The sequence below is a fragment of the Amblyomma maculatum genome, chromosome 4 (genome assembly GCF_055883805.1).
Source record: "Amblyomma maculatum isolate TAMU_Amacu chromosome 4, ASM5588380v1, whole genome shotgun sequence".
Classification (NCBI taxonomy): domain Eukaryota; kingdom Metazoa; phylum Arthropoda; class Arachnida; order Ixodida; family Ixodidae; genus Amblyomma; species Amblyomma maculatum.
Window position 1 is genome coordinate 63,078,595 of NC_139347.1, and position 12,416 is coordinate 63,091,010.

At 44.2% G+C, this 12,416-nt stretch overlaps 1 protein-coding gene across 2 annotated transcripts in view; it reads right to left on the reverse strand.

Moving 5' to 3' along the window:
* LOC146191245 (uncharacterized) overlaps nt 1–8,521 on the reverse strand; it is a 57,536-nt gene extending 49,015 nt beyond the window's left edge. For both annotated transcript variants that reach the window (XM_084601727.1, XM_084601726.1), the window contains exons 1-3: nt 8,211–8,521; nt 5,067–5,314; nt 1,890–2,103 (exon numbers count right to left, since the gene is read on the reverse strand). In XM_084601727.1, the coding sequence (XP_084457853.1) occupies nt 1,890–2,103; nt 5,067–5,314; nt 8,211–8,286 (538 nt within the window). In that variant the 5' untranslated portion in view covers nt 8,287–8,521. The remainder of the gene's footprint in view (nt 1–1,889; nt 2,104–5,066; nt 5,315–8,210) is intronic.
* Between the last annotated feature and the right edge of the window lie 3,895 nt (nt 8,522–12,416).

Genomic DNA, 12,416 nt, shown 5'->3' on the forward strand with positions numbered 1-12,416 from the left:
AAGAAGATGCTGCTATAAAGAAGGGACACACAGCTGACGTAGATAAGGAACAATTTTGAAGTGAAAGCATCACTATGGTAGGTAGATCGAGCTGTTGGGTATGCACACTTTTCACCTTGAGGGAAATTTAGAGGTCGAACTTCTGTGTTAAGCCTGGTGGTCGCCATATGACTTTGGGGTATAGTCACGTAGGCCATTAAGTGGCCCGTGACCTCTGTCTATGTCAAGGTCAAGCCCGTGACCTGATGTTCGCCATGTGACTTTGGACATAGTCACGTAGGCCACCAAGTGGTCATGACCACTGTCAAACTCAAGGTCAAGGTCACATGACCTGCCGGCAGGAGGAATATTTAGAGGTCAAACTTCTGTGTTAAGCCTGGTTGTCGCCATGTTACTTTGGGGCAGTGACGTAGGCCACCAAGTGGCCGTGACCTCTGTCAAGGTCAAGGTCACGAGATTTAGAGGTCTAACTTCTGTGCTAAGCCTGATGGTCGCCATGTAACTGGAACATAGTCACGTAGACCAAGTGGCCCATGACCACTGTCAAGGTCACGTGACCTGGTGCACTTTGCCATGTGACTTTGGGACATAGTCATGTAGGCCATCAAGTGGCCTGTGACCACAGTCAAGGTCAAGTTCAGGTGACTATCAGTGTGACGTGGAAGTAGAGGGCACTAGAGGGGCAATACATGTATAAATAGGAACCCCCAGGCTCTTGCCTAGGTTACAAGACTGCACAAGATGGAGGACGAACACCATGTTACAGTAGAATGTCGGAACACGAAGGCACTTCGGAATGAGGCTCTGAAAAGGCGGCATGCTGAAGAGACCGATGACAAATGGCTTTACGTTTGGAGGAACGCACAATGTGTTTAATCCAAGCTTGGCAATGAGCGTAGCCATGTACATGAAGCTTTCGCTTTCCTCCAGAGTTAACCAATGTTAAACCACCAGCTATTTTTTGCATGTGGTTGCCCACTGATATAAGAACTTGGCTTAAAAGCAGCTGTAGATGGCTGTGAGATACTGCAGGAAAAGAAAATTATTTGCAACAGCTTGTACTATTTTACTATGCACTTCAGACCAATGCACAGGGTGTTTCTTTTTAAACCGCATTTAAATGAAGTGGCCAAAGTCAAACTTCCTGATAAAGATCTCTGAGCTTTAGCCACTACAATTCTTAGGTATATTTTAGTAACGTCATACAAAATTACTGCCAATGCAACCATGACTCTGTTCTCTCAAGAGCTGTTGTATAACCTTTCCCATTCAAATGCTGTAACTGTAGTCATAAGCCCAAAATCCCACGAATAAAGAATACTAAAATGCTACAAGCATATTCCGAATTTTTTCAAGGCTACTAAGGCTGATGCTGATGTATTTGTTACGCATTATCCAGTTTCTATGTTCCCAAAGGAAGCATAGGGCAGGCATTCAAGCAAAATTAACTTTACCTTTAAGGCGCCACACTCTCAGTTTTATGTACAGAACAGTCCACTGTTAAAAGGAACATGAGAATGACCACCATGCTTCGCAAAGCACTCCCAAGAGAGTAGGGGATGAACTATCGCTCAAGGTGCATAAGCAGTAAGCAGAGCTAGCTGCTCTTTTCGAGCATGCCCATGGTACTGCCCATTTTTGCTTGTTATCGGTGGCAGCACTTTGCAAAGTGTTTAGAAAACATGATCTCCACGTTCCCTTTAATAGTGGACTGTACTGTACATACCAAGCATAGCTCAGGAGCAAGTTATGCATCTATTTTTTTGTCTGGCACTGTTTATACACACTTCTCTGCCCCCTTAAAAGACTGAATGAATGGAGCCACATTAAGCAAGCAGAGACTATACTAGCCTATTTTCTGAAATAAAACGGGATATCATGTTACCTACCCATTTTACGTCCGTAAGGTGGTGCGTAACCGACATACAATATATCACCGCAGCTGACTAGCTTCTGCACACTGAAGTAGATATCTTGACCAAGCTGGTAGGCAATGAGGTTCTGCATAGAAGGCTCTGGTGCTGGCTCCACAAAGCACATCCAGTTGCACTGGTACTCATCCGAGGTGTCGAGACAAGTGGCACGACCCTTGGTTGGAAACACCTGCATGCGAAATCTCCATGAAAAGGTCTGCCTCGCATCCCGTAGAAGTACTGTAAATTGCAGCCTCAGTATTGGACACTGGTACAGCACAGAAAGAAAGATTGTGTGACTATGAGTTAATTGAAGAACTTTCTATGACAAAATATTTTGCAAGGTTTCTTATACAATGAACGTAGCCACTTTTTGGCTGTCAAAATACACAGCTTAAAAAAAATTTAAAAGTAAAAAGTAAAGATAGTTGTAAATTTACCTCTTTCGTTATTTGTGCTATTCTAGCATTCGGTTTGTTGGAATAACAAATGAAAAAAATTGCTAAAATGGCGAGAATTGGGCCTGTTAGTTATTCATAGTGGTTCACCACGCTAGCACAAAGAACGGCAATAAACACAACACCACAGAGTGCTCCGTGGTGTTGTGTTTATTGTCGTTCTTTGTGTCAGCGCGGTGAACCGTAATGAAAAAAATTGTGCAGGCTCAACTATTCTCGAATCAAGTTTCACGAGCATTATCCATCAGCCACAGCAGCAGTTACTGCAAACGCTTCAATCTTAGCTCGCTTCTGCGCTTGGTAAGCTTCTCGGCAATGGGCTGGCCTGTCTTCTCATTGTTTGATGGTCTCGGCAGCCTGCCCGGCAAGGCTGTGGCCTCGGTCTCTAGCGAGATGGCATATGTGTATGGTGTATTTACCCAGGTTAAATGAAGGAGCGGCACAGCAACAACAACGACAAACGACACTGAATGAACAGTGCAAGAGTGTTTTGCAATTAGAACTTAATGAAAACGGCAATGTTTACTGTACAGCGCGAGAGTGTGTTGCTGTTTTGCACGAGGTGTGATAGGCTGCAGCAAGAGCATAGTGCTCTCGTGCTTGGACACAATGTTTCCCACACAGCGTAAGATGAAGACAACAATGTTTGTCATAGCGTTTCTTACTCTTACCTAGAAAGCTGTGCCACCATCTATGGGAGTTTGCATGGAGTTCCTGACAACCAGTTCAGCCACTATCAGTGCCCAAAGCAGTAAGGGGCGGATAGCTACCGGGTGCAGAACTACCACTTTTGGCCAAAAATAACGCAAAGATAAATGTTGTTCTACAACAGCAAATGTCCCAAAACACGAGCGAAAGAGCATGCAAATGTAAAACTTGTCCAAAATAAGTGATAGCTCTCTCTCCCATTGGCTAAGTATTGAGCAGCATGGAGATCAATATTTCACGTGTAATTTTTCTTTAAAAAGAAAAAAATGTTGTGAAGATATAGATGGTTACTCAATCATTTTAGCAAGTTTTTAGTGGCTTTTCGGAAAACAGAAACCATTTATTGTCATCGTCTGCTTTTGCGCCTTCACTGCTATGGCTATTCCGCTCTACCTTAGCGCCTTGAGATGATGATGATTATGAAGAGGAAACAACTCAGTAACGCTAATCTGTGTTCCAAAAAAATGCGAATTTCCCGCACCAAGTAGCACACCAGCCCATGATTCTTAGCGTGCCCATGGTGCCAGAAGTGCAGCGCCTCCAGCTTCCCTTTAGGTAAGACTATGAAACTCTATGATGTTTGTTGCACAGCGCGAGATGAAACAGCATGCGGCGCACGAGTATATGTGGCGCCATCTGTGGAACGCATGAGGTACAAGATTAAGGAACAACACAATACTCTTAAATGAATTGCAGTTGAGCTAATGCTCAAAAATGATCCATTTCTAACAACCTTTTTAATGGTCTATACCATATAAATTTTTCCCAATATGTTACACTGCGTATTATGAAAACACCTCTAATTTTCCAGTTTGTTTTTTAGAAAAAGATATGAATTTACATTATGGGTAAATACTGTCCACTTTAAAACTTGTGATCAAAACACAGAGGCAAAACAGAAATCAACCAGATTATTCCTTACCTATAAATAACAAACAAGCTAGTCTTTTTTTTTTTTTATTCCATCACGGCAGTCTTAATTTTTTTTTTTTTTTCAGACAGTTGCCCTCTGGAATAATGATAGCCTTAATGCTTTTTTTCAGGTTTACTACACAATAAAAAATTTGCTTGTTAGTAAAAACAAAACTTGTTCCTGAATAAAAGCTAAGCATTTCTTCTCACATTGCTTGTACACTAAATCTTATAAATGACATGATTGAATTAGACAGGTCAAATATTTCAAAAACATACGGAGCAATATATACCACTCCTTCACATTCTCCAATGCCATTATGCCAGCACTGCAGTGGGCAGTTGTATTCCTGATGAAATTGCAGTTGATTACAATACAAGAAAATGACATCAAGTGGCACAGTATGATGACACTCCCATGTTTAACAACATCACAAAGGCTATAAGCATACCTCCAGCTTTTGCTACTTTTGTCGTGTAATAAGCTTGGTACACAGTGGCAGGTTAGAAGGGCAACCTTAACGAACAACCTTACCAAACTTTTATCCCCCGTAAAATTTATAAGTTTGAAAATTTGCAACCCTGACTACTAAGTAGTTTGATATATACAGACACTTTTACTGCTAAGAAACTCTACTAAAGCTGGATCAGAATCTCATTTGGTCAATGGCAAGAAAAACATGCTGGACCGAGAGTCTGGATATGGGGAGTTGGTTGATAAAACCTTAAGTTTAATATTTTCCCCCATAAAGACTGTTCAAATTGGCAATATTGGTGAGTATATCGAGTACCACGAGTTCACTTCATATAATTTTCCATGTCTAGTTGCTGTTTCCATCTTCCTTCTGTGATAAAACTGCATTTGTGGCAGTGATAAATAAAAGTTACTTCAACAACTCGGCTCAAAATTAATTTCTAGATTTTCTTTTCCATAGAAAAAGAAAACTTATATTTATACAGGCCCACTTCATTTAATCCTAGGGTCCCTTTAAATGACCAAAAATTACATGACGTGCATTTACTGTCTCTCAGTTATAACTGCTGCGGCAAAATGCTGCTCTGAAAGTTTTTGCACCTTAAGTTTGAAACGTGGTGTGCCTTTGAACGCCCGGTAGCGAGGGGCCTCCACAGGTCCGAACTGGGTCCCCACTGGAATGTCTTCACGTGCTGTAACATGGGGGCCACACTCGTTCTCAACCAAGGAAAGTGTGGGTGGAAGGGACAGGCGTGCCCGTGATGGCACTGACTTGTCGTCCACCTTTTGGGCCAGCCCCAAGAGGGGGCAAGCTGCCGTTGCATGCCCCTCGCCACAGACATTGCACTCTGAAAGATGTAAAAGGAAGTTCAGGTGGACAAGTTGGTGGTGCATGCTGAAAAAAAGAAAACTGAGGAGTATTTAGGAAATAAATAAAACTAAAGCCACTGCAGAACAGAGCATTTTGCAACAAAGCTACGAAGCATATAAGAACTAATACCTGACTTGTTCTCAAATTCTCAAGAAGGCACTTTGCCCCTGTGTAGCATGCCAACTATTAGCAATATAAAACATAGTTGGTAGTTCACCTCAGCTACAAAGAGCACAACAAGGATTTGTGGATGATATAATATTAATCCTTGTGAATGGTACAGCGTGACAACAAGTGATTGAAGGGCAAAGGAAGAGCACCCCACAACATACTATCCACAATGAAATGTTATCGGCTCACCCAGCTTTTCGCATAATCTCAGGAAAATTAAAAAAGGCAAATGTTCAGATATCTTTTTTTTTTTTTTTTTAGCTCCAGAAAAATTATGTGTATTACGCAGAAACACCCTGCCCGCTGAACAATGTCCCAAAAGCAGCAATGTACCATCCACCACCACAAATGATTTGTAAAATGCATTGAGGACATTGTTTATAACATCCTGTTTTTGTGTGGCAAGCAGTATGTCGGAAAATCTGGTAGATGCCTAAACGAAAGGCTCCAGAGCCCAAAAAGAACATGGAGACTTATACTGGTAGTAATCTGGCTTTTCAATGCAAGAATTGCAGGTGCGTGTCTTTTCTGGATAAATGCTCAGCCGTTGCAAAAAGCAGAAATAAGCTAACTCGTGAAATCATAGAAGCCGTGCAGATCACTATATTGCAAGATAAATGTGTTAGTACTCCTTCCATTTCCTCGCCTTTGCTATGTTTAAAACCAGGAACCTTTCATCGGTGGGTACCCCTTCCATGCTGGGTAGAAGTGGGTAACGATTTTATTCATGTGCTTTCAAAAAAATAAAAGCGCTGAATTACAATTCAACTTGTTTCCTGGGTCCTACTTACCTCTGCATTATTGACATGACAACCACTTTTTGCACATGGATATCAATTAAGAGGTAAAAAAAGGCCTTCACTGAACCAGCAAGGCTCATGTGGCAACAGCAGTTTTTGCAAATTAATTTGAAAAAATAAACTACCCAACTCTGCGTCCTCCTTAAAAACGAAAAGAAAACATTAGCTGCTCTGTAGCTCACCCCTATCCACATAGGTATCCAGCCTCTCGCTTGTAGTGTATGGGCCCATCTCAATTGCATTATTGTTTGGTTTGGTTTGTGGGGTTTAACGTCCCAAAGCGACTTAGGCTATGAGAGACGCCGTAGTGGAGGGCTCCACAAATTTCGACCACCTGGGGTTCTTTTACGTTTACTGACATTGCACAGCGACAAATGGCATATATTTCTATTAGTCAACCTTCTCAGTGAACAAACTGTTAATTTTGATCTCACGAGTCGATCAGGAGTGACCCATGAGCTCACCTCCCGTTACCACTAAAAGTATAGACCTATTCACGTACCTCACAGAAACTTGACTAGGTTGCGAAATGGGCACGGGGAAGATAATACATGGCATTTTCATGTGCTACTAGCACAGCCCAATCTTCAATATTGCAGTGTCCTTTGACCACTTTTTGAAAAGGTCAATATTTTAGGTACAATAATGGCATGCCCCACAAAAACAAACCTTTCAAAGCTGCATGCTTTTGAAAGTGCTTTTTTAGCGATAGTCAATTTAAAATATTTCATTTACTTATACAAGAATCATAGTTTAAAAACAACGCTCCACACAGTGGATGAGGCTGCCGGAGTTATCCCTGAGAGTTTAATTTGGCTCAACTCAAGGCAAAGGAAGATTGCCCAAAGCAGGGCCAAGTATAAAACAAATGTGCCTCAGCGTAAGCCATAGCAGACGAGTTTGACATGCGTTCTTGTGCCACTGTTCTTTCTCGATTCACTATCGCATACATTTGATCTGCAGCACTGGTTAACTTAATCACGCAATGCACTTTTTAATTATGTGCAGTTATCCACAGTAACCTTAACAAGTGGATGATATGAGCACACCAAGAAACTTCCACTTGCAGGGAAGTGGCAGTGAAGCGGACATATTCTACACAGTGATGTAACGAACACACTTCTCTGTACGCGTCGCGAGGAATTGGCCACAGCCACTGCGAACGCTAACGAAATGCCTGAAGCGTGCGCACGGCATGCCTGTTCATTACTCATAACACCGTCACACATACGATGTACTTTAACGTTAAACTACTGTGAACGACCGATGCTCTCATACGTCAAAAACATTGGTTCGTGCAGAGTACAATGCACACTGCGTTTCATTTCAGCGGTTGTGAAGCCGAAGGACAGCCAAAAAAACGTTGAACTCGGATGGTGGACAATTATTTCACCTTCTTTATTAGACTAGAACTCGAACACACTTCCATCGAACGCGACAGACGAGCCAAAAAGCGATCTGAATGGTCACGACACAGTTGAAGACTTCTAGCAATGAGGTCGAAGCTGACATAACGTCAAACCCAGCCAGTCTGGCCCAGCACGTCGTAATGAAACGTCAACAAAAGCGCGCACCGCCGACAAAAAACCCGCAGCTCAAGGTATACCACAATAAAATGTGAAAAGCACCACAGGTGAAGACATGGGACCACCCAAAAATATTTTGTGCACTCAAAACCTTCTTTATTGTACATGCACACTTCCCACGATTAGTCGGATAAAAATCATATTTGAAACCTCTTTAGAAAGGCCGTAAGTATTGAGAAAAATTGAAATATTGAATAACCTGCGCTAACACAACCACATTTTTACTCAAGGCAGGCACCAAAAGCAATATGGCGCCCTATTGATGTTGCGTTTGTGTGCTGCCGGTACGTTTGCGCTTTAAGTGACTGGCACTTACCTTCTTGCTGTTGCTGTGCAGACGCGGAAGCTTCTGCAGGATAGTCTGTGACGTTTGCGTAAATATTTACGTACATTTTATCACAAAATTATTGCATCGAACTTAGTAACCCAATGTTATGCCGCGCATTGTATTTCCGGAACTGCCGAGGGTGATCAGTACTGCAATGAGTAATGCCTTCAGCTTTTTATATTAGTAATTACGTTTGGTTGTGTGACATATCTGCAATTGAAATCAAAATCCATACATAACGAGCGACGTACGTTAATAGCTGGTGCGCAAAAACCTGGTAATGGCAGCCATTGTGTTGAAAGCTTTGCGCATGCGCCGCTGGCGGCGTGCTACAGTTTCGATTTTAGTCGCGCGGGAACTTTGTATGCGCATACTTTGCCAAAGTCAGAACCGGTCAGAACAAGTGATTCTGGTTCACTATAGTCAGAACCGTGTGAGCTTCATAATCATGAACCGTGCAAGCCCTTCGATACGCAGTAGTGGTAATGAAGCAGAAATAGATAGAGAGGGGGGGAAGAAGGCGAGCCCCGTCGTGGTGGTTCAGTGTTAAGACGGCCGACTACTGTGTCGGAGTACCTGGGTTCGATCCCGACCGCGGCGGCTGCGTTTCGATAAAGGCGAAACGAAGAGGCGCCCGTGTGCTGTGTGATGTCAACGCACGTTAAAGATCCCCAGGTGGTCGAAATTACTCCGTAGCCCTCAACTACGCCTCCTCTTTCTCTTTATCCACTTTCACTCCCACCTTCCTCCCTTCTCTTATGGCGCGGTTCAAGTGTCCACTGAAACAAGTGTGACAGATACTGCGCCTTTCCCTTCCCGCGAACCAACTATTAGTATATATTATAAGACAAGGAGGCGACGCGCGCCTTAGCGATCGAACCCGACCACCGACGGCTGCATTTCGATGGAGGTGAAACGGAGAGGCGTCCGTATGCTGTGCGATGTCTGTGCACGTCAAAAATCCTCAGGTGATCGAAATTATTCCGGAGCCCTCCACTATGGCACCTTTCTCTTCTCGCTCTACTCCCATCTGCGGGTGGCGGTGGAGGCCGCGACATCCCAAGGGATCCCCGCCGACCTTCTCTAAACCAGCGCAACCGGTCCTTTGACTGGTCCCCTGTTTCTGGGCGTAATAAAAGAGTTCACCACCACCATCTACGAAGTGCGACAGATATTGCGCCTTTTTTTCCTATAAACCAATTTACAATTTCACGTGCGCTTCACGCGGGGGGAGGTGGTGAAGGGTGGCTGTACCTGGCCCTACGGGGCTGGGACTGGGACACCGATTAGGTGATGGACGACGGCTGTTGCGGCACGCGTTTCTCTCCCTCTTCTTTATCTTTCTTCTTTACTTTTTTCTGCCCACACTAAGCAGCGGAGGTGGCTCAGCTACAGAGCCAGTAAGCAGGTCCGTGCATTTTCTTTTCCTTCTTCCGACAGCCATAACACAACGTTTTAGCTGAGGAGGCGGAGCAGCCACAGATGCTCCTAGTGATAGAGAGCGGACGTGTCAGTCGCGGATGACGTGCTCAGATTACAAAACTGTGTTTGTTCATCATGCCCCGCCGTGGTGGTGCAGTGGTGAGACGTCCGACCACTATGCCAGAGTACCCGGGTTCGATTCAGACAGCGGCGGCTGCGTTTCGATGGAGGCGAAACGAAGAGGCGTCCGTGTGCTGTGCGATGTCAGCGCCTCCTTCACTCGCGCCTTCCTCCCTTCTCTTACGGCGCGGTTCAGTTGCCCACAGACACAAGTGTGACATACTGCGTCTTTCCCTCCCTGTGAACTAATTATTATTATTGTAAAGAAGAAGTTCCGATTAAGCGGGCAGATCGCCGAGGAAGAAGAAGTGATTTTGCGGACCAGCTGACTGCAAGTTAGGCCACCCCCGCTCCGGTCCTGCTCGCTACCAGTGCCTGGATCCCCGCTTAACACTTGGTGGAGGTGCGGGGTACGACGAGCAGCCACTTACGGCCATCTGGCATATAGTTGCGTCGATAGAGAAGACGGTCACGAAGGGCGAAATGCTACGCTTGACGACGAAGGGCGCGAGGAGCCGGTGATGTTAGTGCTGGAGTCAGTCAATGAGGTAGGAATTCGGCGGCTGCGGAGCTCCAGGGCGAAGAAATGGCAGAGATATCCCGCGACCTCCACCAAGTGTCATTATTATTCATCTGCGTTTTTAAGATCCCCAGGTAGTTTAAATCACTTCGAAGCCCTCCACTACGGCACCTCTTTCATTTCTATCTTCATTCCAATACGTTGAGGTCGAGTTCACGGAAAAATTGACAAATACAGCGGCTTTCCTTTCCTGTAATCTGCACTAAAATGTAAAAAAAAAATGAAAATAAACAATGGCCCTGCTTCGGTGGCGCAGTGTTTAAGACGCCCGACTGCTGTACCGGAGTACCCGGGCTCGAACCCGACCACCGGCGGCATGCGTTTCAATGGAGGCGAAACGGAGGGAGGGGCATCCATATTGTTCAATGTCAGTGCAGGTTAAAGATCGCCAGGTAGTTGAAATTACTTCGAAGCCCTACACAATTCGGCGCCTCTTTCTTTCCGCTTTCGTTCCCACCTTCCATTACATCGTTGTCCAGGTGCCCACGGAAAAAGTATGACAGGTACTGCGCCGTTCGTTTCCTGTAAAGCAATTTAATATAATTTAAATAAACAATGTACAGAGTTGAATCATATGCATGAGAACATTTCTTATCAAAGCGAAACGAAAACATAACAAAATGTAAAATGCCTAGCGCACCATGGCCATATTTACAATTTCGCCAAAGTTGCGGTACTCGGGTCAGTGTGTCCAGCCCGGCCCGCCCGAGACAAATATAGCCCGGCCCGTGGCGGGCCCTAGGGCAGAGGGCTTCAGAGCGGTCCGAACCCGGCCCGCGACCCAGATCGCATACGGGCTTTCGAGTCAACCCGAGCCCGGAACACATCTAGTCCAGCTCAGACCCAAACGTTTAGCAGCAGCTGAATTTAAGGGCAAGAGCTGCTGTAAAATTCAACGCACTCCCGGAATATGGTAGCCGACCACAAAGTTTTATTCCAATTTTTTCATCATCATCATGCGTTGACACCATTTGTGGAATTATTCATAATTATAGCAACAGGTAGGTTAACTTGTTAACCCTTCTCGAATTTCGTTTTTTTTTCATCAACATCATTATGATTGTTATTAAATTGTAACCAGAATTGTTATAGCTGCATTGTTGCACTTCTTTACATTCTCGCTTTAGGTAATCTTTTGCCTGTAATCGATTTTTGTACGACACTATACCTTGAGCAATCCCCCATAGTGGGTACGTGTCACGTTTCAAGGGGCTAACAACAATGGAGCAATGAGTACTCCCCCCTGATGGGCCTGGGACAGGTGGGCCACCGTCGCTTGCGGCGGGGGCTGGCCTGCCGCAGAATTTTGATCTGTTGTAGGCCGCGGCCGTCATTGCACCCGCCACCATTTCGGTGGTGGACGACGGCTGTTGTTGCGGCGCGCGTCTTTCTCTCCTTCTTCCTTTTCTATCTTCTCTATTTCCTCTTCTGTCTGCACGAGGCAGCGGAGGTGGCTCAGCTACAGCCTACAGCCACAACAAGATTAGCAAGACGCCAAAAAGACGTGCCGAATAGCGGATCTCACAACCATACGGCTTGTAGCCTTTTTTTCTTTTTTTTTCATTGGCGACGAGAGCGGTCGAGTCGGACTTTGTGAACAATCCTTTTTTTTTAACCAAGTTGAGCTGCCATTAATTGTCTTTATCATATTTTATGGTTCAATTTTTTTCCTTCTTTGTATACATCTATTGGGAAAACATCACCAAACATTGGCTTTCAGTTATAAGCATTCCGACACCGCTGTGCCTTCCCTTTATCAATGCATCATTTTCAATTATTTGAATTAACTGAACAATTGCTCTACATTTTCTTAAATAGCGCATCATCAAGCATTGGCTTTTCATTCTGAGCATTTTTACTCCTCTGAACACCTCTTCCGATTTTCATTTATTGAATAATTTCAATTCATTTTATAATCAATTACACACTCTGCATTTTCCTAATTAGCATTAGCAAGTGTTGCTTTTTCATTCTGAGTAGCTTGACACCTTTAATTTGAAGCCCCTTTTACCGATTTTTCATTTCTTCAGTTATATCAATTATTAATATTCGATTACAAACCCTGAATTTTT